Source organism: Anser cygnoides, chromosome 6, assembly GCF_040182565.1.
Source record: "Anser cygnoides isolate HZ-2024a breed goose chromosome 6, Taihu_goose_T2T_genome, whole genome shotgun sequence".
In the NCBI taxonomy this organism is placed as follows: domain Eukaryota; kingdom Metazoa; phylum Chordata; class Aves; order Anseriformes; family Anatidae; genus Anser; species Anser cygnoides.
The window spans coordinates 23,198,023-23,223,555 of record NC_089878.1 but is presented as its reverse complement, the minus strand read 5'-3'; the positions used below and the strand labels follow the sequence as shown (position 1 = coordinate 23,223,555).

Below are 25,533 nucleotides of genomic sequence, written 5' to 3'. Positions count from 1 at the left end.
CTTCAAAAGTTATAAAAAATAGTAGTATAAAATTGATTAAAGTTAAATTTTTGTGTATATTTTCTATGTGGACTTCTGTCTTTTTTTCAAGAGCTATTCAACCTCAGTCAAATCACTTTAGATGAATAAGAAATGTCAGTATAAAATAATAAAACTAAGCAATTTTGTTGAGTGACAGATCCTAGCCCAGCAGTCATACATTACTGTTAGACATAATAGGATATTAATCATTTAAAGTATGTTGACATTAATAAATTATTTTCAAAAAATTTGAATTCAATTAAAAGACAAACATGATGAGGTAAAAAAAAGAATCATGATTTTTTTTCTCCAAACTTCCTTTTATTAAAATACAGAAAGAAACCTTTGTCTCCTAATAATAAAGCTTTTCAGCAGGACACAATATACAAATTCAGAACTTCTGTTAAACAGTGCTCTCTTGTGGTTCTGTGCATCGATGAAAGAGCAAATCAACATATAAAGATATAGGCAGTCAGAGTTTGAAATTTCTCGTCTCTAAATCTAACACAAAATTAATCCCTCAGCATGGAATTTCATTTAGTTCTGCATTTTTATCTTTTTAGCATGCCAATAACCTCATTTATTAAAGACCACCTTTAGATTCTGGATTCAAATCAAAATATGAAATTTTTAAAGAGTTTCAATTTGTAATGACAATTTTAACCTTGATCTTTATTTGGAATTCACAGTTGACAATATTGGAACTACCTTGCACAATGCATCGACTCTTTTCCCAAATTCTGCTGGCAGAATTTCTGCAGTGCACTGTGTATAAGGGTAACTTAAATATGTATCCAGCACCTCAAAGCTTCAATCAAGTACATCCCTGTTTCGTTAAAAATAAAACCTCACTTTAACTTGCTGGAAGCACAAGAATCTTAGGATTCTTTTCCAGGATTTCCTCTTTTTCTAGTAATGTAATAAACAAACTACTCTTTATCATATACAACTGAAACATTAAAAGTGACACGTAAAACTAAAACACCAATTATGAGACAGAGTGAAGTAAGGCAATGTTCCAACATTTAAATATGTAAAGGCTATTCATCCCAAAGACCGAACAGATCCTCACAACTTACATAAGAAGTTGGTTTTCCATTTCCAAAATACAGCAGCTACATTGCATACATGACATAAAGACTAGAAGAAATGCATCTTTCAATTTCTGTAGTTATTTTCAAACACAATTTTTTAAAAGCAAGCGCTGCGCTTTTATTTACCATTCATATATCTTCTGAGGCCTAAAGTAACAAGGCTATCAAGGTTACTCTCTCAAAACTTCTTGCTTTAAAAGAAGTGAAGCAAATATAACTAACCTGTTCATTCTTATCAAGGCTGTTAGATTTCACAGTATCAGATGCTGGTCTGGCTTGGGCTTGTGCAAGTTCCTGGGGGGCACTCTGAGAATTTGGCATAGGTGGTAAAGGAGCTCTCCGCTTCTTTGGCATTTCAGACGGCAAAGTGTTTGAGTCATACTGCTTGCTAACAGTGTTGGATCTTGTGATAAATGTTGGCCTTGGCTTGCTCATTAATGGAGTTGCTGGGGCACTGGCAGCCTTGAGATTCAGGGGGAAGACAAAAATAAGTTACTTAAACTTTCCAGAAAACAATCAACAGTAATGACAGCTCAATGTGAATAAGTTCACAGAAGATTTTCTTATATCAAGTTACATCTTACTTGTTCTCTTTTTTTCTTGCTTCGCTGAAAAAAGCTGAAAAACCCTTTGTTTTCTTTCTCTTTTAGAACATCTGAGTTTTCAGACATTTGGTAGGCATCTAAAATAGGAAACAATAGTTCTAGATGTTATTTATTGCACAGATTATTTCTCCCGTATTCTTACTTTTTCCACTGTCTGTCATAAGCCTTCTGGAAGGATATACAAAGCACACCACAAATCACTTACATTAATAGTTTTTCTAAAAGCTGTAAAATGAACAGGTTTCCTACCATCAGTGTTCATCCCCTCTTTCTCAGAGCTCAGAATAGCTGAGTTTCAGCTGCTATTAATACCCCCAGCACTTAACCCAACCCATCCCACTTGTCATATGTTATGGTTCATATGACAAAGGCCATAGGAGGGAAAAGAGCATCAGTCTGAAGAGACTTCTTCAGTTCACAATTCAACAGCTTAAATACATAGCAAAGTGTGAAGTGGGGCAGGTCAGGTACAAGCATGCACATGGTATGACTATGGAGAAACATCACTGAAAGACCTGGTAGGTGCTGCATGCACAACTGGCATGCAGTCATGGTAAAGATAACCATATCTTGCAGAAGTTATCCTCCTTGCATGGCGTTAACTCATGCAGACAATTTGTAAATATAGATGTTGTGTCTCTAATTTTCACTAGATTTAATTTTCTTAAAGAAATCTCATTGAATGCAAATGCAATAACCAACAGAAAGCAGCAGCAAGACCACTGTGGGACTAGGATCAATATAAGCATGACTATAAATTTAATTAATCAAAGTAAAACCATACAAAAATACTTTATATACAGCTAAGTATATCCATTTGCGTATTAACTTTTCTTAATATGCATTTATGATAGGACAGAGATAATTGCTCCTGTCACAGTTAAGCAGATGTTATAATATAAGAGGATGGTAATATCATGTATGTGCTACAGTTTCACTGCAGATTTCAGTAAAGCCTACCTTGCAAAGATGGTAAGTTTAAATCGACTGGTGATGTGGCTACAGAAAGACAAAAAAAAGACAAAGTCTCAATCTGAATCAAGGATGTTGTTAGAAGTTACAAACACAGAAAGCCAAGCTGAAACTTCAAGGTTAGGAAAAATTATTGAAGAAAAAAAAAAAAATATGCATCTTTACCACCCAATGCTAAAAAACCATATAAGAGTGAGCCTGAAGACATGCAACCACAGACTGGAATCTCCGATAGAGGTTCCATTTACATTTCTAAAGAGGAAGACTAGAATATAAAATAGTTTGCTCTGTAAATTTTGGATTGTCCATAACTTGGAAAATAGAAAAGGAATGTATAATGAAAATATAATCTGAGTACAATACAATTTAAATTTAAAGTCTGTTATATGGCACATCTTACTATTTACTTTCATGAAGAAAGCTGAAAATTCAGAGCTTAGAAGTTGTCTACAAAATGGAAACGCTGAACTAGTTTGCATTGAATGAACTGTAGCACATCTAGATTTCCTAGTTGGGCATAGCCTTGTAGAAGGTGTGTATTCCCTTGTATTCTCTTCTACGGATTTTTGGCTGTTACTTGATTCAAATGACACATGGTTCACACACTGTGCAAAAGGCAGCTCTGCCAGTCAGTGGAAGACAGCAGTAGCCAGATAATAAACAAGACAATTCACTATGGTTGCGTGTAGTCCAAGTAACGTGTTTAGGCAAGAAAAAGAAAATAATAAAATTCAGTGATAAAAAATATTTCATTTTTGTTTTCTCCATGGGAAAAGAGCATATTTTCCAAACCTGATATTCTCTGGTTGTTCAAGATAATTGCCCTTTGTGAAGTAGTTGAGAGAACTTTTGAAACCAAAGGATAAGGTTATCATATCTACGGGGGCACAGTTAGAGCAGAAAAGAAAACCAAGGACAAAAATAGAACAGTGGTCCAGAATAGGAATGAGTCTGTTATTAGTACATTCAATACTGGGGCAAAAATTTCCTGTGAAAAATGCTTGAAATTAAACAAAACACATTGTATAGAATTTTTAATCACAGTGTATTAAGCCCTTCATTATAGAGATAGGCTTACAGCTAAAGTTAAAACCATGATAAGATGTCTGCACAAATATAGGCAAGTTAGCTAACAGCGCCCCTGCTAGACCATAGTTACAAAGATAATTATTACTCCTTCTCAATCTATATATGAAATTAACAAATACAAATATTACACAGGAAAGCACTATCACAATAGTCTAATATTTCAGAATTTTAAAGCAAAACCGTGTATCTATGGTGTTTCTGTTCTTCTCAGCTCATCATGATCCTATGCGGCTTCTATGAGCTACAGGAAGTACAGAATTATTGGTCTTATTGAGAAGGGGCAGGGGAAGGAAAGCGATTGTTTTTAAACGTTGCTTTGTACTGAGCCACCTTTGCTGTTACCCAATACTTTGTTAAAAAATAAAACCTTTATATGACATTTCTTAATAGAGTTACAGCTACACTAAGTTTGAATTTTGTGGAAGATCAGTGAAATACATACCAAATTGCTTGAAATTAATTTCTTAACATGTTAAAAAACAAAAACAAAACACCACCACCAAAAAACTACTCACACCAAAGCAAAAAGTATACTTTACTGAAATACTGAGTAGCTATCTTTTTTATTAAATCAATTTACTGAAGTTATCTTATCTTACCTCGACTGATATCCATGGCATATAATTCTCTTAGTCCAAGGTCATTAAGAGATTTTGTCACATCAAGGGCTTCTTGAGACTGGTAATTCTTCAGCAACACAGTGTGTGAAGGATCAAACTCACATTTACTACAGATAATTGGTATGAGTTCTTGAAGGGGTGAATGCGGACTAACTCTTACTACAGTCTTCTGTGTCTTCTTGTAGTTTATCACTACCCTTACTGTTTGCTAAAGAGAAGAGAATTTCAAATAAATATCCTGCACGAATTTTGAAACCACTGGCATTTTCATAACAGCCTTACAGTAATCACAGGAATTCCCATTACGGCCAGCTTTAATGTTATACATTTAGCAAGATTACAAGAGAAACTAAGAATTCATTTGCAATTCCCTTCTACCCAAGGAAAGGACCCATGAAATAGCCTGCTCCTCCTTTAGCATCTGTCAGTTGTCTGTCCAGCAGGGTACACACTTGGACTAGGATACCCTACTAGGTTACCTTAGGTAGCTAGAGAAAACAGCAAATGAGCATCTATGTGTGGGCGTAGAACAAAGGTAAAAGGGCAGCTGAAGAGCTCCCCTGGCCTTGTTTAAGTGCTTTAGATAAATTAAAAAACAACAAAAACACACGGCATTCTTTTATACAGCAGGTGCACAAAGGAAGAAGGAAAGATTTAGGGAACTCCCAGAAATTGCTTTAGTATTTCTAAAAGTCCCGAACTTCTTAAGGGTATATGTTAAAAAGAAAAAGAGCAGAGTAACAAAAAAGTACAGTGCACATATGCACAAACCATACACAGCAAAACAGATATCACAAGTTGATTTTCAATTTGCGTAAGGCTATATTTAGCCACACTTCACCTTCCGAATTCATCAGGACACTAAGGCATAGGATTTCAAATTATATTGTAATGTTTCTTTCTTTTGGTAGCAAAGATGCTTGATGCAACAAATTAGAATATATTTTTACTCTTAAGAAGTGATCTAGAACATACAGCCAAGCTTTTCACAGGGGTGCATGGTAAGAGGATGAGATACAACAGGGAAAGGTGAAACAAGGCTGAGCTACCAACTCGTTAAATACAACAGTGATTATAACACGTCAATACATTATTATTTTAGTTCTTACCTCTGGTATAACTGGAACAGGTTTCTTCTTATCCATTTGTTTTGGCTTTACAATCACCTTTTCCACTTCAAGCATTCCCACTGGTGTATTAGGTTTGAATTTAATCTGGCTATTTTCTGCTGATACCAACTCTATGGTATAACTTGAGGGATTTAACCGATACTGTGCACAGAGAAAGATCAGCAAGTCCATCATCGGCTTCCTGTAAAACAGCCATAATAGCAATTAAATAGGCTGTAAAACAAAGCACGATACTGAACATTTAACATTAAAAAACCACCACCACCACCACCGAAAATGAACCAGCTAGCACAAAAGTATACCAAGCGCTAGAACAGAGCAGGATGTTTTTGCTTGCGTGATGTGTTTCCTGAGGCCACTAGGGAGGTGTGGTCTAGCCACCTCATTTGATATTTAATGGGAACTGTATCAGTGGTGACAAATGCCCTGCTATTCATTAAGAACAGTCTCCTTCCAAAGCTTGAAATTTTGGTGTCTACTTTGAGGTTACAAGAAACTTTATTTTCAGAAATTCTGAGTGAGCATGAGCAATTTGGAGGAAGCAGATGAAGTTTGAGGAAGTCACCCTTTATAGATTTAGGGATCACCAAACAAGAGCCAGATGTTTAGCACAGATGAAGGGGAAGAAACTAAATCACAGTACAGTAGCTGAATGACATTTCTTGAGAAGCTCTGTGTGATGCAACAGATGTCCTTTTCAAAATGAAGCAAGTCAAACTGAATTTTTCATATATGATCACTAACTGTATGTCCTTTTGTCTCATAATACAATGAAAAATATGTAAAACAACATATTAAGATAGTAAATAAATTCCAGAAGCAACTGGGAATATTCAGCCTAAAGCTGTATTTAAACAGAAATATCATAGAAGCGTTACATAGACTGAAGGTAAGGAGAATACAGTAACTTTGCGTATTACAGCAATTAAACAGGTTATAAAATTATCACGTCACTGGAACTGGTCATTCCTTTTTTTTTTTTTTTAAGAACTGGACAATCATCTGTGCAGAGCATTTCATTTTGACATCCTCCACATCTCTCAGTTACAGCTACAAACACGGAAACCTATCACCTACTGTGTTTCACAAGGATATTACAAAAATAATTTAAAAGTCTGTGAAGCAGTCAAATGCTATGTTGAAAAGAATACTGAAGTGTCTAAGTGAAAATTAATACAGGGTTTGGCTAGTATGGCTTTATCAGAAATCTTAAATTCTAGATGAAATTGCATAACAGATGGAAGCATTCTGGTAGCATAACAAAACGTGGAGATAGCATCTACAAAGAGTCAAGCTAAGCAGAATCCTAGATGATATAAAGATTGTGAATACATTTATACATTAAGTAGGAAGTTAAAACAGACTTTTCATATGATACAGATCTGTAAAAAGAATTAGCAATGACTGAAGCTTGGAAATTATTGTGAATACTTCCCCCCCCCCAAACATAATCCATTTACACTTGTTCTTAAAGAACAGGCCGTGCATCCCATAAACAAACTGTCTCCTAATTTGTAGCAGCTGGGTTGGACTCCCTGGTGCACATGCTGGTCTTCCAGTTACCTTTTTTTTCTTCCCCTGGGGTAAGTTTCTGCCTGGTTAAATGGCAGAAGAGAACACTTGCCTCAGGAGACTAAAGCAGGAGGAAAAATAAAACCAAAAACCATGCAGAAACGATGCTCTAAAAGGTGCAAAAAACAGCTACCAAATAGTCTGAAGAGGTATAGAAGAATGTAATAAACTCCCATGCCCTCATCTAGGAGATAGATTCCCTGAGGAATACCATGAGAAATACACTGAGCACTGGAAAAACAAAACAAAAAACACCTGTTCTTTCATTTACACACTGCTAAAGGAGAGAATTTATTTCAGTTCTTCTCTCATATGTCAGACTGCTCCGATTAGAAGGAAGAACTACTCTGTTTCTCTTACTTCTAACCCATAATAAAGCAACTGCATCCATCTCACCCTAATAAGAAAGGAAAAGGAGCTGTAAATGCAAATCATCCTGTTTCTGTATTTCACTGGAGGCAGGACAGCATGGGAAGAGGGAGCCAGAGAAGACGGTAGCCAGTACTTCTAGTAGCGACCTTTCTGGCTATCAGCCTATTCAAGAAGTTACCCGTTACCGTTTTTCAGGTGTATTTTTTATAATCCAAATAGCCTTAAAAGCTGCCCTTCCTCTGGCCTTTGGTTGTAGGAGAAAGGTATAAATGCTGAGGATGATCAGGACAAGAATTCACGAGCAAAGATCACAGAAAGCTGTCCTGTGGAAATGCACCCCAGTGACAAGCGCAAGTCCTCACCTTAACCAGAGTCACAAAAAGTGACAGACTGATAAACGAGAAACGTAGCTGTTCACAAACAGCAAATGCAAATTAGTACATGAAAACAGCTGTTCTCTGCAAATTTGCTTTCTATTGGTACTTCCAAAAATGTCCTGCTCAACTGGAAGATGCCAGATCACGTTCTCCAACACGTGTAAAACTTTTTTGCTAAGAAAAAGCAAATTATAAAAAATACTGGATCAAGCTTTTAAAGGAAAAAATGCAACAAGTTTCTACATGCTGCTCCAAAAATGAGGGACGAAACTTTGCTACATTTAGAAAGTTTTCATTCTTACATGATCAAACGTTAGAGATGAGGTCTTCCCATCATGAGACTGATGGTAAACACAACTGAACAGACAAAATACTGTTAGCAGCCACCACAAATATTACTAGGTAGGAGTGAAAGATAATAAGAAAAAATTACACACAGGCAGTTTGGTTTTCTATAAATCTCTGATTATTTAAATCTAAAGATCCCTGGCCTTCCTTGCAAGTGTTTATTAAAGCTGTTCTCTAAAAAGGCACTTGTTTTGATGAAGAACAAACAAAAAAGCAACCAGGAAAACCCCTAAATTTGTTACCAACAAATGTAAGTACAATAGATTTTGAAAAGTAGGGCAACACCACAAAGCTGGCTATTCACTGGCTAACTACAGAGTAAACCAACAGTTTGTTAAGAATACCCTAATTACTGAAAATACTCGAGAACGGATCAAATGGAAACTCAAAGGGCTCTAAGGAAATTCAGCAAAGCTAAGGTCTGTCTGAAACGTGTCTGAAACTGTAAAGCCATGCTACCCTGCAAAAATTATTTGATGCACCATTTCCAAATAAAATACATGCCATTATTATACTGGCTGTTGAAAACTAAATAAATCTACTGACACATATAATTGAAACTATTTACTGCATTTAGATAAATCTTTCTCGAACTGCATTTCTTCCTTGTGGGAAAACAAACTTAAAACAATCAAGCTGCTAGAGAAGAAAGTTTGTCAAGTTATTTTTGATTCTCTTCTTTGGTTGCAGAAAAATCTTAAGTCCTGTGCTATATTTAAAACCAATGAGAAGATTCAAAAATTTCACACAGAAAATGTAATTACACACAACGTAATTTGACTGAGTGAGGATATATGCAACATTGCTTTCTGGCACTTTGTTCTGAGTAAAGCAAGATACAGGGTACACGGTACTCACAAGCATGGACAAAAGGACTGAAAAAAAGGAGAGAGCTGTTGGAAGGCACAATTCTGACAGCCAGAAATATTCCTTGCTGTAAACATGCTAGCAAGAACACTTTATGAAGCATCATAGTAGTAACCAATTATTTCAGAACATTTGTTTTAAGAAATATGACCTCAGATTTAATTTATCCTGAAAAATCGGATGTAGCCTGGAAGAAAAATATTAATAATAATAATGCATCATCCACCACAAGCTAGTATTTGATATCTAGGAAATGACTTCATCAACTCTAGCAAATGACAAAGCATGCAAACGGACTTGAGCTACAAAATCCGTTCTCTGTCATTAAGATGTCAGGTGAGTGTAGCTACATGTTTACTTTACCCAGTGCAAAAAAATCAGTCTGCACAAACTGGCATCCTAACTGTTCTGATCCATTGCTGTGTTTGAATAGTACTTCCTTAGTAAACCCACTGTGATAATTAATACACTATTGTAAGTCCCAGGATTTATGATTTCAACTCACCAGTCAATTTCTAAGTCTTTCTGAACTAAAGGAGACTTGGGAGTTACACGCACAATCTATAATGCCAATTAGCAGACTGAAGTATGCATTTCAAATTAAAACTAGCTTCAGCAAAACATATTTGATTTTATATATATTTCCACAGCTGTAACTAGAAGCTTTCTTAGAAGAATTATAGATTTTGTCTGAAATGACAATACCTTTTTTAGGACTCATGGTAGTCTATAGGTAGTAGTACTGAGCAAATGCTCAACACATGACTTTGTAGCTGAGAATGAAGCAGAACTCATCTTTAAGGTCTAACACAGATACTTTCACAGTATCTGAAAACTCAGTGTATCATACAAACCAGTATTTTTCCTAGAGATATGCAGTGACTAGAAAGAATTCACAACTTGTGTATTTTACTGAGTGGTTTAAAAGTGGATGAAGGTCAAAGTAAACTTGAGTAAGAAAGAAAAATTAAACCAAAGTGTCGTTCTGTGTAACATACCTCCCGTTAACTGTAGTATATTTGATCACATCTCCTGGCAGGACCACTGACAGTTCAATGTCTTTATCGATTACATTCTCTTTCTGTTCCATGATGAGGTTGGCTGATTCTGTGTCATCAAATGGACTAACAGCAGTGGGTTTGGGTTCAGATGGAGGAGGAGGTGCTTTAGCTTTTCTTCTGAAATAGACGTATAAAAATTAAGGGTCAAGTTAATTGAATGACTTTTTCTCTCCTTTGTAGTATACAAAGGCAAGACTTTTTTTGAGCATTCTCCAAACAGACTTACTGGATTAGTATAAACAAAAATACTGTACTAAACAGTATGCAGCCAAATTGCACTGGCTATGTGTCTAATCTATAGGACAGACAGACAGAGGAACAATCACACTTAATTTCCCCAATTTTTTCTTTTGATTATTAAAATCCTTTAAACAAATCCTACTAGCTCTAGGTCTATTACTATATTTCCATATAGTAATAAAATACCAGTATTACCAATCCTACTGCGCTGTAATATTTCTTGACATTTCAGTCACAATATGCTTTCACATTTTCCTCTCACCTCTGTCCATTTCCTATCTTTTTCTTACTACTCTTTTCCGTCTTATTTCACACACACACACAAACCTTTGCAAACCTGAAAAAAATCCTAATGGTCCAAAAGAAACACTCTCTGCATCTCTTAATCTGTTTATGTTACAGCAAATTCTGAACACAAGACTCATTTCTACAACACACCTTTCTATTCAAATCAGTTTTTACATTTCATGTATATAATCGCAAGGAAAAGATACTAAATTAAGAATTTCACCATTAGATGAAAAAAATATCCAATACCGTGGAACATGCATTACCCCATGAGAACTTTTTCATTTCTTATAAACATTTTTTTTAAAGACTAGAATGAAGTCACACACACTAAAAGCTAAAATACACATGTATATCATATATATATATGTATTTTATACGGATATTTAAAAACATGATATACCAAGTTTCCAAAAATATGCTTGCAATTTAGATCCTTGGAGTTGTACCAAAGTTTGTTGACTTTAAAAACAACCAAATACATTAACTTCTGGAGTTATCCTACAGAATTAACCCAAAGAATACAACAGTTAGAAACATACATTTTCCTTGGCAAAATGAAGTTTAAAGTTACTTACAACAAAGAACAAACAAGGTCCTGAACAGCATTGCAACAGACGACTGTGTAATGAAACTTCACATGACTGAGCTGTTTCTGAAAGAACTTGGAGTTTTGAACTTCAGAACCCCGAGCTGAATAATTAACTATTCACAGCCTCTCCAGGCTCCTCAGGAGTACTCCCAGACATCCAAACACACCGAACAAAGATTCATCATCAACATCTACGCCTCCTCTCTGCTCATGTTCCAAATTAGTTTTGGTGTACACCTATCTCCGCATACAATTTGAGACACGTGGTGTGAGCTGCACATTTAACGTTGGTCTCTACAGCAACATGCCTGCGCTGTTTCTGGGTTATGTGAGTGTTGCAAAGGGTATGAATCAAACTGCTTTTTACTCCTCCCCCACTTAGGTTTTTTTGTTTGTTTTGTTGTATGAGTTTAGCTTCCGTATAACTACGAAAAAGAACATCAATACCAATACAACTTTAAAAAATTATATAAATATAAAAATCACTAACACATTAGTAGTAAGAAATAAAATAAAAATCCATACCCAAAGCAAAGCAGTACTGCTTTTCGCCCTCCATATTCATCCTTACATCTTTAGGTGACTTCAGATATTTACCACAACTGAACTCAGAATTTAATCCCTGAAGACTACACAATACAGTATGATTTATCTGCAAATGCTAGCGGACTCTGTTTTCCATTAAGCAGACAAATGCTATTTCATTGCTGGAACTCCACTATCACTACAGAGAGTGCTTAACGCAAAATGAACACATCAGTAAACGCGTGGTCTGCATCAGTAAAACACAGCCTTATTTACCGTGTCCAGCTTGCACTGCAGAGAGCTAGAACTGGAAAAACAGTAGACAAAATTTGGGTGTGATAGCTGGCCAGATGACACTACACATAGCAGCATGCACACGCGTGGGGTTAGGTAGCCTGGCGAGGCTGACTCTCCCCTTACCCCAATGAAGGGTGGCATACGTACCCCACCCATCCCTAAGAGACCTTCACTTTCTTTATGGTGAGTTATGCTTGCATTTCCTGCCCCGCTCAGAGGAGGAAAAACCTCCGAGTACATGTCCACAGACATTATACTGACTTTTTGGCAACCTCTTATTAAGCAAGAGGTATTCCCATTCTCAAGTTTTCTGTTTCTTCATTTTTCACCCGTTCTCTCATCTCTCTCTCATTCTCACCCCAAGCAAGCCACATTTGGCCTTACAGATTTTTTTTTCTTCGCTGGCATCCGGTATGTCTGCCTTCTCAGAAGAAAGGCTGCCTGACGGGTGGTGGATGAAGCCCTGCACCCCCATGGTCCCAGAGCTGGTACTGGGCAGTTAGAGGAATTAACATGAAAGTTATTATATCTGTGGGTGTAAATCAAAAGCAACAAGCAACAGGCTGGAGGAGTCAACTTGCAGCAGCACTTGTAACCTGCAATCCCTCCCCTCCTCTTTTGCACTCTGAAGCCTGCAAGAAGCTGCTGCAGCTGCTTCCTCTCAGAGGCATCCTCCACACGCTGTTTTATTCAAATGCCAAAAATCATAAAACCAGCATTATCCAAGTAACTCCAACTCTATGGCATCGTTTCAAACTCTTATCCATCATAAAGATCCATCAACAAACAGCAGCCCAGTTCTCTCTTGCCTCTTCACCTCTACCAGGTACTGGGAGAGCAATTAGGTTTTCTTTTAATGATTTTGTTAATAAAAAGAGAGTGAGTGGTTAAGCTAGTTTTTTCTCCTGAAAAGAAGAAAACCCTTAATTTTAAGTAAGACAAAACACAACCATAATGAAGAGAATAAATTCCAATCAAATAAAACTAACAGGTCAGAGGTCAGAAAAAGGTGCTCAGTAAATGGCCTCATTCACAGTAACTTTCATTTTCAGATGGCTTCCAGATGTGCTAGGAGCTAAGCAGACCTATTCTAATCTAATTTTCAAAGTAAACATCAGAAGGAGTTAGAACAACCCAAAACATACTCTTTATTTTCTTGGCTACTACAGAAGTAAAGGAAAGCTGCAGGAAGAATCAGCATACGGCATATTTAGCTACAACATACAGAAAGGGAGTTAAAATAGAAATTGACTCCAAATAAGGCCACAGGTCAATTAAACTCCTCTGGAAATTGTGCTGCAGCATCCCATACAAGGCGGGTGCTCGCTGCTTCCCCTGTTTCCCCAGGTACCAGCCCCACTAGCTGATGGACTTCTCTCTGCACCGGGCATAGCAAACCTGCCGACCCCCCCCAAAGGGCCACCCTCCCCACTGTTTCTCACCAGCTAAACAATTCCAGCTACCTGCTAATCTCCAACAGCTCGAATGTCAGATCTGTCTAATCTACTGCTCAAAACAAAGTAGAAAAAATAATAAACCTTTGTCTCCTGATTCTTCCTAGCCCTGGAAAAAGGCAGCCACAGGGATGTTAAAGAGTTCTTTCAGCAAAAATGCAGATAGAAGATTTCATCATTTTGTTAAGAAAAAGCAGTGTGTCTTTTTAAATCAAAAGCAGGGCCATGAAGTCAACATTTTACGTGCTTCACATCCCACTTCTATTTACCAAAGTTTTGTTGCTGTATCTCAACATACTTCCTGCTTGCAAAAAAACAATAGTGTCAATGACCTGAATGTGTGGAAGCCCTTTTTAAAATAAAGATCTGGATACAGTAAATAAATAAAGCACATATTTATTTGATGTTATATTTAAAAAAAATGAAAGCCAGTTTCAAAAAAAAAACACCCTGTCAGAAAACTACAAGCAGTGTATTTTTAACTATCAGCAACTAGAAAAGTGCACATTATAATAATGAGAAATACTTGAACTTACAGTGACCTGGTTATTCCAGTTATTGCCAGCACGTCCTCTCAATAATGAACACTTTCCCCAAAAACTGGAGAAAGAGGAAATTATCTGCTACACAACCAAAGGCTACAGCATAAACAACCATCTCTTCTCTTCAAGTCCTGTTTTCAAAGAGTATTAATATTTACAGCACTTAACTTCCATCCTTGAACACAATTACATGAGATAGTGCACAAAGACAGCTTGATAGCCCTTTCAGGGACATTATTTTGGCTCTAACCTCATCAGGACCATCTCTCAAGTTTTCCACGGCAATCACGTAAGACAGTAAAGGTCAGAAGGGACCTCACGTGCAACTGCTCAGCTCTCAGGTACTGAAAAAGTTCGTTCGATGTAACAGAATAAAAACTTTCTACTGCACAACAGACAGATTTAAGTTTGTTAAACAAACTTTAAGTTTGTTCTGGCATCACTAAGAACATGTGTTTCTATGAAGGACAGAGAGATTTTTTTTGATACCAAACTTCACAAAAATGATATGCCAAAACTACAAAAGGCCAAAACTACAAAAGCAGAACTTTTTAAATTTTTCACTCAAAGTCAGAAAAGCAACTAGCTCTGCTAAGATCACCTTATGAGAGGAAAAAGGCCACTGCAATAAAGCTTCTTCTAGAACTTTTCTTGCTTTTGATTTTGCACTCAAAGCAGTTATTATAACATTTTCTTGATTATTACAATAATGCTGCGCCACTGCTATGCAGCAGTAGCAAACAGCTGCAACACCTTGCACATCATCTGCTCTACAAAGGAACAGGAAAACAAGAGTTCAGGTCTACGTTAATATGTTCCGTTTACAATGATACATCAGCAACACAGACAAAATATTTAAGTCACTAATTTCTTCTGCAATTTTCCCAGTTCAGTACTCATCTTTAATACTCACAGAATAAATTTGTCTTGTATAATAAGCAGATAAAACACCATCTTTCCTGCTGTTTATTCACTTCTGTCTTTGGGGATTATAGTTTCACAGCATCACCGCTGCACATCTTCAAGATCAAGCACTACATGCTAGGAAAACACTTGGTAACAACTGCAGCACCATTGTCTGATTCTTGCTGTAGTCCATGAAATGACTTAAGTTATCAAGGTAAGTCACTAAAAAAAGCCTTTACCTTTTATAAAAATCACAGCTATATATTTCAGGACATACGCATACATACCCTCCTTTTTAAAAAAAAAAGGTATTTCATAAGACATAGGTATTCAGTAATCCACATTTCAAATTAGTTTGCAAGATGGAGTTCCCAATTTGGGATTTGATAATTACACAGTCAAAGATACGAAAAATGGAGTAAATTACAATAGTGTCACTTTCATCTGCAGTATAATTATGGATGATATTTCTCTTTCCTTTACTAAGAAGTAGCTCAATTTTCATTTATATTGTTCTTAATCTGAATACTAATGATAGCATTGACATACCCATGCGGCATATTTTTCCTTTAGCCTGGGAACTCTGGAATACATGGCTTCTCTCATTATAGTAGTTGCAGAGCTGCTTGCAAGCCTGCATAACTCCGCATAACTTTGTGATAGACCAAAATGAAAACACTCAAGCAGGAGCACTCTTCCCACCCATACTACCACCAGCACAGCAGAGTAGTCTATGTATAAGCACAGGATTTACCTTTTGTGCATATGAAGCACGAAGCTTTATTCTGTCTACAATCTGATACTTGGCATCTGTTCACTCACAACAAAAAAAAGTTCTTCCAGACATCCTGCTGTATGCGAGTCTCTGATGTCTTGAGTGTTATTAGCAAAGGACAGAACTCCTGTGTTTCTAAGCGATCTGTTAATCATTATGAGGAACATCGCATGATATCCATTACAGTCAGTCAAATGATACTACATACATACAACAGCATATGGACATGGGTTACTGCAAGCAAACATCTTAATATTTTGCAGTACTTGATGGTAAGTCCGCCTGCTGGCAGCCAGCATATCTTCAAAATTATATTTATTTCATACCACAACACAGTCATCTATTTTTCTGTTTTTTCAGAGAGACTTATCTTTCTCATCTTGGATTCACTCATTCTCATCCTGTCTTCAACTCTGAAGTTGACAGAAAAGAAAGGACTGGAAGTCCTTTGCTGCAGACTGCCCAATGAACTGGAGCTCTTCGCAAGGAGGAAAAAAAAATTGTCAAAAGCAGAAAAACCTAATTTATTTATAAGCTTCTAGAGATCCCCCCCCCAAACACTACTACACTCAGCAAATAGAAGTGAAATCATCACCTGTAACTATCTACATTACTTCTTAACCACCTTTCACTGCTGTTTGCTGCATCCCAGCTCTCTATATACACATTTCTACAAGTTACTTGAAAAAAAAAATCTAGATTTTTTTCCAATCACTTAAAGTTTCAGTTCAAGAAATTAAAAGTTATGCTACGCATGTAGCAAAACACCCTCTGCACTGCTTTGTTCTTGTGATTCAGATGTCTACACAAAATTGGGTTAGAAGAAGTACTGCTGAAGAGGTTACTTTTGATGTACTCTAGTATTCTTCTTATCTATCCTTAAAATACTTTAAGGATATTTATCCTTAAAATTAAGCAGCTCAAGTACTTGCTATACTAGCCTCATGGCATCTATACAATGTGCCTATCAGCCTTGATACTAGGCTTTCATCTCTAGATCAATATCACTGTTTGATACACCGTCTCTATCGTTATTTCTACTATAAAAGCACCAGCTGGATATGAAGATCAAGGTATGGATCAATGAGAGGCAAGCACTATCCATTCTTGGAAGGTTATCCCTTCAAGCCAGGCTTATGATACCTGTAGGACAAAATGAAGGAAAAAATATTTGCTGCATCTGCTCTGCAGATAAATGTGAGCTTTCAGGTTCCACACTCATCCACTTAGCTATCCGGGGAAGATTCTGCATTTATATTGTACAGATATGTCTAGCAGCAAGTTCAATAGTTACAAAAGAATAAATGTACAGAAGTACATTTCAAATCCAATTTCCAGGTGGAAGAACAACCATGAAAATCTTCTAAATCTTTTGTGATAATGAGGTATTTCACAGCGCACTTTCTATACAAATTCACAAGCCTGAAAGGAGATCAACACTGCAAATTATTTCTGGTATTTTAAAAGTGTTACATAAGAGATGGTACTAGAAAGGAGGAACTGAGAAAAGGGTTCTCGTAAAAACGAAAACACCTTGTACAACTGATATACCGACTGATATGCCAGTAGTGATGCTACAGGTGATATGATTAATAAACCGATTTTTGAAAATCATCTCTATGACTTTACTCAGTGAGGATCCAGCAGGAAACAAATCCTCTGCAGATGTTCTTATTTGTGCCTACATTTAGGTGATTGCTACAGTGAAAGAAAAAAAAACACACAAACATAGAATACCTGTTTTTCCATCCCCTTCCATAAGGGAATTGGACCAAGAATACGAGGTATCTCACGAATCAAGGTATGTTTTCAAAGCTCTCGCTAGAGAAAAGTTTTTCCTAATCAATGGGATGTGTTGAATCCCTCCCCAACTAGCCTCAGAGTTCTGAAGAAAAGAATTTTTAAAACAAGTCTTATCCTAGAGAGAAATAAATCACAGGACTGGGACCGTAACCATGGCAGTAAGGTGAAAGCTTAATGGAATCTTCGGACGTCTGGTACACACTGAAAGCAAGAAAGCAGCAAATGAATCCTTCAGTTCCCTGCAGACCATTTGGAACAGACACTTGCCCGTCTGATTGTCTGTCCCCATGGCAGTGGCAGTCTTGAAAACAGAAGAGACTGTATTCAAGCCATAATTCACGCAATGTTTTCTCCTATTAGGAGGAAAAAGGGGGGATTCAGAGGCAACAAACACCAATCTGTATGGCACAGGCATGTTTTTAATTGTGGCCCTCCCCATATTAAAGAGGCACCAACTTCAGGATAGATTTTTGTAGCGTAAGTTTTAAATTTATACTTAATTTTCTAAAAAAGCAAAAATTTGTTCATTGCCCTTAAAAGCCAAACCATAACTACCATTACAATGACCTTTTCAAGGTCACTTAAAACACATGAAATACTGCCCAACTCTTGAGCACAGATCACCACTGACTCAGTGTTACTTTATGCCATCCAGCAAAACCAGTTAGCTCCTCTCTAGGCATAAGATTTGCCCTGCTGCTAGGAAAACAGCCAAGAGCTCAGAATCCTAGCAGGCAACAGAGGATAAAAAAATACATTATGCCATAAATTTGCATAAAGGTTATTATTATTAAGGAATTATCAAAACGTATTCTTACACAAGTGATCTTTTATACCACATTATGCTGTGCCAAAAGTAGTATTTCTTCTTAAAAAGGGGAAACAGGGGAGGGGGGGGAGGGGGGGGAAGGAAGTGGAGGAAAATCACTTCCAACAGCATTACTTCTAAGGAGGTTAAGAACTTGGACGTGTGAAATAGTGTTAACACTAAATTCAAATTTGGCATGTCATGTGCAACATGCCTCTGTAATAAGCAGATACTTTGTGGAAAGGTTGCTAATAGATGTAAGTATCAAATGTGAAAAATAGGTTTGCTACCAAAAGAAAAGCCAAAAAACTTGAATGATATTCAAAACTATTAAAACTACATATGACTCATTTAGCCTTTATTATATTTACAGTTATGCAAACAGCCTGACAGAAAAGAAGGAGAGCAGGGAAGAGAAAACAGTAAATCTGTAACAGCGATTGAGTAATATATAACTGGCTGAATAAACAGGAAAAGAAACAAAGAGCAGCTTGAGCTGAAATGGGGAGCTTAACCTTTGATACACTAATAAATCTAACAAATATTTAAAACTCGAGCAAACATATGTTACCTCCACTAGGAACAAACTCTCAAATCTTTTTTCAAGAATGTCTATAAAAGCGGGCTCACACAGATATTCTTCTCCTATGACCAGCAAGAAAAGTTCAATTAAGGGCTTGCAAAACCTAAATTTGCCCTTTTGGCCGTTATCTCCTAGTCATGAAAGCAGGTATAGCGCCAGTCTTTTCAAAGCCTGGAGATGAAACACCTAGCTCTGCTAGTGGGTTTTTCTGCCACTATTCTGAACATCAATAGAGTAAAGAATTGCCAATTTATCTGAGCTTTTCTTCTGTTCCTTTTTCTCTGCCATTCAAAATCGCATTTTAAAAGTAACATTGGAGGCAGGCACTGGATGGATTTAGAGGCTGGGGAAAGGCAAGGAAAAGAAAAGCAGAACCACTCAGTAGCACAGCAGCCAGGAAACAGACCTGCACAAACCCTTCCCTTTTTCCTCCCATACACATATGCCTCAAATACAGGTAACGTCGGCATGGGTGCGGGTGGGCAATGCAGGTAAAACAATGCAGGCCAGTACCTGGGAAGCTCTGCAGCAGCAACAGGGATGACAAACTTTACCCCTCTTCTCTTTAGCTAGAAAAGGTTGAGCACAGCTGCAATGCTCCAGTCTCCCAGGTGAAGAATCACTGAGCTTGGCTCTGGGAAGAACTGCAGCTCATTCTGTGTTTTCCAGCAGGTATTTGGAACAGACCAACCCTTCTCCCTGGCTGAAAGCTCTACAGCCACCAGCAGTCCTCTTCTGGCAGCTGGGTCCTTTAGCTCCCTATCGTTTGGTAAAACTTCAAAATGTTTTGTACGTTCGCATAAACAAGAAATAAGAGGGTTTAGTAAATTGGAGAACAGATGCGATATGAAGCACCGGAATAGACTGGAAAGCAGAGAAAGTTTTCTATCCTGAAGAAGAAGATTTTTAAGTTACAGAAATTAAACAGATGGTACATGACACATGAAAAACTGACAAAAGAGGAGTGAAAGGGAGTTACTACACAAAACCACGTCAGAAAATGAGTTAATTACAGGAAAGAAAATGCAAGAAGAAAAAGCTCAGGCTAGGAAATTGTACCAAAGCAAGCATTACCTTCACTAAATTGCAAGAGAAGCATCTTGGCACTTTCGTTTTTCAACTCAGTTGCTAACCCGAGAGCTAAGATGTAATAAAGAGGTCCCCCCCATGTAGCTTTAGTTCCACAAACATCTCAGGCAAACGCTCCGTGCAAAACCTCAAACAAACACAGTGAATGTCCATCTACCACCAGATTCTCCTGCTCATCTCTTACAGCATCCCCTGTAGCACCCGCGCCCTCAGAAAGCGGTGGGAAAGGCCTTGCCTTCAGGAACAGGGCGGCACTTACCACCTCCTCAAACGTCAGTGCTGCTGCTGAAGCTCAAGCCTGATCTCTCGTGCATTCTGTGGGGCGATGGGTGGTAGGAAGCACAGCCCAAAGTCCTAGCCCAGCTCTTTGTAGCATCCACCTGACCAGTAGTTTTCCTACCCACTTTCACTGCCGCTGGCAGCAGGAGCCTCCCTCCCCTTTGTCCCCCTTTAACTTCAATTCCCTCATTGGTTGGCAATTCAGGGCCCACAGAAATGCTACAACTTCCTCCCCCAGACTCATCCCCATCTACATACAAGAGCTGTTGTTAGCTCCCTCCTCCACTTTCTTCTGAACACTCATTCTTACTGCATTCCTGCAACAGGCCCGAAAGACGATGTTTCTTCAAAAAAAGCTGTCTCCTTGCACCATGGTAGGTAGCACCAAAGCTGTTTTGGATGCCCCATTACTCCATTAAAAAGTCTCTGCTCTTTCTGAAAAAGGGTACAGGGTTTCAGCCTTAACTTTACAGTAGGAAAAAAAATATTTAGGAAAGGGGGAAACCTATTTCTTACTAGCCTTTACAACAACTATTAGCAGCAGTGGTAGCCTGCTCTGTGGAAAGTAAGGAACTTTGCTGTACATTACGCTGACGAGTAAGTGACTTGCTCTAACTACTGTGCTACAACACTGTATTCACCTCCTGAATGAGCACACAGCATGGACTCCACTATATTAAACACCAAAGGCATTGACTTCAACAAGTTTATTAAAAAGAACTTTTCTTCCAAAGTTTTAGATAAAAATTAGATGAAAGACAAGCGAAGTCAGAAAAGCCTTCCTGTCTCCATGAAATACAACATTCCTCAATTAAAATAATCTCATTTGAACTTTCAGGCAGCAATCTGTAACTTAAAATAACAGATGGAACAGCTTCTGTACCCAGAAGCACACCACTGAAATTCTAGCAGTCCATCTACATGGATAAGCTTACAAGTCTTTATTCATCCTGGTCTTTGAGCCAGTAAGGGGATAAAAGGCTTTTGTACCTTGGACTGGAAGAATTACATACTTTCTCTGAAAACAGCACTACAGACATCAATTCTTTCCTTTTACTGGTCTGTGTTTGGATTCTGACTACTTATGTACTGCCCTATACTTGAATCTGCCTTCCTTACAAGAGCAAAGACTTAAATGCTGCTACAGGGACATAATTACGGTAAATATTTTTCCTCGCAACAGGAGTTCAGATGAGTTCAACCAAACAAGCAAGCAAATGCTGTGTAAATACCAACACTTTCATCCTTAGTCTTGCAAAATATTTGTCACCTTACATCAAACATTTCCAGAATTCCCATTCACACCAACCAGAACAGCTCTGCAGGTCAAAGTTTTACCTGTGCATATCAAACAAAAAAGCTGCTAGTAGGACGCTGCCCAGTAAGATAACCTAAGTATTACCTGGAAGCCTGCTGATCACCTAAAGAAGGAGAGGGAAGAAGTACAGGGAAGAAGTACAGCTAAAAGTGGTTAAACTACTTTTCTGCTTACCTCCAAGATAACTCAGGTCTCTCTTAATTAAAATCAAGTGAATTTCTTTCAACAGCATATGTAGGTAGAAGGTCTGGAGTGTGTGCATGGCAAGCACACCATCATTTCTTTCTTTTACTGGTGACATCAGTAAGCCTACCTATTTATAATCCCACCACCTGACCAAACAGCCTATATAGTACATCTAGAGATTTGTGTAGTCATTAATCCTGACACGTCTACTTCAGGCAATTCAAAAGAGTATTAAGTAGCTTTGTTGTATCTTCTGTGGCTTCATACCATAAAAAGAATCCAATCCCGTCACCCATACTCCTTTTCTTTCTGCAAGACAACTTTAATGGGAAGTTTTAGAATTAGGACTCTTCCTTTCTCTATGCTTTTTATCCTTCCCCATTTCTCTATCTGTAAGACACCCAATTAAGCAGTTCAGGTGAGCAAATTTTAGTGGTTAGTGGAATACTTTGGTAGCAGAGGCACATAACTGCAAATCCAGTTAATTTGATCATCAGTACTGCCTACAAAATTATTGAAGCTTAAGATCTTGAGTAAACAGCATCACAAAAGATCAACATTTACACTACCTGGGAAGAAAATGACTTCGCAGTCTTTGAAGTAGGGTAATAACAGAAGCTTCACGCCATTGTCAAGAAAAACACAAGCTGCTTGAAAAACAATTCTCAACTCGGTTACCTGTTGTCAAAGTCAAACCTCACGTATACAGCAAGATAAAAACTGCTTACAGTTAAATCTGCTCAGGTAATGGGAAGGAATGCAGTCAAACTCTTTTGGGCAAGTGCTATTACCAGTTGTGGCATCCTGCAGGTTCCTATCATTAGCAAATACTGCTTCTAGATCTGTATCAGGCCACAAAGTGTTTTGAAGCTGTTTGTGTACCACTTCAGGAGAGGATAATGTCTGTGTGCGGTGACTAACACCACTGACAACTCCTTAGCTGGCCTTTCTTACCCAAGAAGTCCTGCCAAAAGCATTCACTCACCCTTGTATCAGACAAATTCAGTTTTACCCAGTACATGTAAGGTTAAATGAAACAAACCATCAGATCAACTTGGTGGCATTCCAAGTAAAGGGCAGTCTGGAGCTAAACTTCAAGAGTTAATAGTGTTTAGAACTGAAAACCTCGCAACAATTTTAATTGCTTGAAAAGCTGGGGTCAGCAGCAATACAGACCCAGCCAGACTTGCAGGACTTAGATCACCAATAGTAAAAGTTTCACGGCAAACAGGGTATCAATGTAATCTAAGATAACAACACATTCCCTGTGGCAAACTTGTCCTACACAGGACAAAACATTCGGAAATCCCACTCGGAAACATTACCTGGTCTAAGGGCTGTAGCTAGACATATTCAGTTAATGTTCATAACGTCTGATTTTCTTTATTCCTTGGTATCTTGCGGTACTAAGTTTTATATACTGTTTATTTACTTAGCAATTTCCTTCTTAGGGATTTCACATATAAAGCTGTACATTTATTGCTGTTGATTTTTTGTTGATTTGCACAAAGCTTTTATATGACAAACTGATATAAAAATGCTCCTAGTGTTTTTTCCTTTTTTTTTTTTCAAGCTACCAGAACATGCATGAAAACTAAAATACTGAGAATTTTAAAAGACCTGGTAAAAAGAGTTTAGACAGTGTATTAGAAAATAAAATCTATGGGAGAGGAATTAAAATGTTTTCTTATAATTTCTTCAGAATTAGTTTTTAAATGCTTCTAATTTTTCCCATAAAACATACTACTACTTCTACTCATCTTGGCATCGCTGTATTGGCAAGCATTCCCTAAAAAGGAAAAATCAACTGACTACCCTCAGCAGCAAAAGGGAATGTATGCGAACAGTTCGTAAACACAGAATTTTATTTCTTGTGCATGCATGCTTCAAGAGAAATAAATGATCTAATTTTGCTAAATACAACACTACAGTACTAGATACAAACCACTTTCTAAAGAGATCCCTGTATAGGTCACTTCTTTAGAGTATGTGAAACATCTGTACTAATCCACAGAGTTGTTTCTGAGACCAATAGGATATGAAGATTTGCATATCAAGCAAGAGCAAAAAAAAACAGCCACAACTTCCCAATATTCATTTTTAGATCTCTAGATATCTTCAGTTTCAGTTGTCTGTGATTAACCACAGTATTGAGAATTTCTATAATAAGTAAAAATAGAAAAATCAAACAACCCTCCCATCTCAAAGCCTAATAGGCTGTTAAACACAATGGATGTGTACCAGTTATCTACATATGGAAAAGTTGGTCAGAATTGTTTTTTTATTTAAAAAAAAATCAATGGGGACAGATCTGTGCCGTTGGAAGCTCTTTGAACCTATTGTCTCTATCGTTACAAACAAAAAACTTTTTATTTTTAAACTATCTGATATTCCATCTAACCCTGAAATAGTTGATTATTTTTTTTTTAAATAATATCCATGAGAAACTTAAGTCTGAAAGTAGCAAGAATAGCAGGAAACCTGGATTACTAGCTAGGAATAGGCAATCTTCCAGATTAAATTCCTGCTTTATTAAATACTGTTTCTTCAGTTGCTTTGTACCTACTGAGATGACATCTCATCTGTGATGGATCAACACAGTTGAGTCTCCAGGGAAAGGCAAATAGTTTTGTTCTATCAAAAAGAACTGGAGAAGAGAGCATAGACAGAGGCTTCCAAATGGCTTGGAAGCAGACCAAGAATTTGTTTTTCTTAGGCAAGTCACACATCAACAAGGAAAGTTGATTACAAATTGTATAGTCATTCAACATGAAGGGGAACTTAATTATTTTTCCATTACTTAACATTTGGTTTAAGGATTTTATGCAGTATCATTAGATGATTCTACTGCATGTTCTCTTTTCACTTACTTGGAATACTTACAACACAACAAATCACTGCATGTACATACAACAGTAAATATAAGGACATGAGACCAGAGAGACCACATCATGATGTCTCATATTAAAACCGTATTACACCTTTAACCATCCCTATTCATCTTCTCGGAACCTACTTCTCCAGTTCCATCATACCCTTTCGGAGAGGCCAGAGGCCAGAACTGTGCACTGGACTGTCGTTATACAGCGGCACAATCATGTCATCTCTTTTCTTCTCTACTCCTTTACTAATACACATAAACCGATTCCTATTGAATTAATCTAAAGTGAATTTCATCTCATTTCATTAGCCAGTCACTTGGCTTTGTAAAATCCTTCTGTAAGTCTTCACAGCAATGTCTCCTCTAATTACCATGAATGACAACTTCTGACTGTCACCTCACATTAATAACCTTTTTTCCAAGTTATGGTGAACCAAAAATTCCAGCAGAGATCCCTGGGGATCTCCAAGGTGGCCTCCTTTCAGAGATTCCTCATACTTCGTTATTATTTTTACATAAATTTAGCCATGCAAAGTCTACCATAATATGCCACACCTTTAGTTTTCTTGAAAGTCTTTCTGGGCATACAGAAGATTTTTGCTAGTCTATAACCTAGAGACTATCAGCTGGTTTCCCTTCATCCTTTTGGTCACCACAGAACTTAAGTTCTTTCTATGTTCCTGTAGCATTAAATAAGGCATTTACATTGTAGATATACTGCTACATTGAAGAATTCCTCATTATATTCTAACTATGCTTGTTGCATCACAGTCTGCAGAGAAACAGAATTTTGTTCATTTAACTTGAATAACTTAGTACTTAAGAGCTCTTGCCAAAGC

At 37.4% G+C, this 25,533-nt stretch overlaps 1 protein-coding gene across 9 annotated transcripts in view; it reads right to left on the bottom strand.

Annotated features, from left to right (window-relative positions):
- Positions 1-25,533, bottom strand: part of COBLL1 (cordon-bleu WH2 repeat protein like 1) — an 80,843-nt gene that overhangs the window by 24,396 nt on the left and 30,914 nt on the right. For 6 of the 9 annotated variants that reach the window (XM_066999739.1, XM_066999732.1, XM_066999733.1 and 3 more), the window contains exons 2-7: positions 10,066-10,245; positions 5,511-5,712; positions 4,381-4,609; positions 2,681-2,719; positions 1,700-1,797; positions 1,338-1,577 (exon numbers count right to left, since the gene is read on the bottom strand). In XM_066999739.1, coding sequence (XP_066855840.1) covers positions 1,338-1,577; positions 1,700-1,797; positions 2,681-2,719; positions 4,381-4,609; positions 5,511-5,712; positions 10,066-10,245 — 988 coding nt within the window. Of the gene's footprint in view, positions 1-1,337; positions 1,578-1,699; positions 1,798-2,680; positions 2,720-4,380; positions 4,610-5,510; positions 5,713-10,065; positions 10,246-11,234; positions 15,197-15,726; positions 15,753-25,533 lie in introns of those variants that run through there. The other 3 variants (XM_066999740.1, XM_066999742.1, XM_066999734.1) reach the window with 3 other exon arrangements.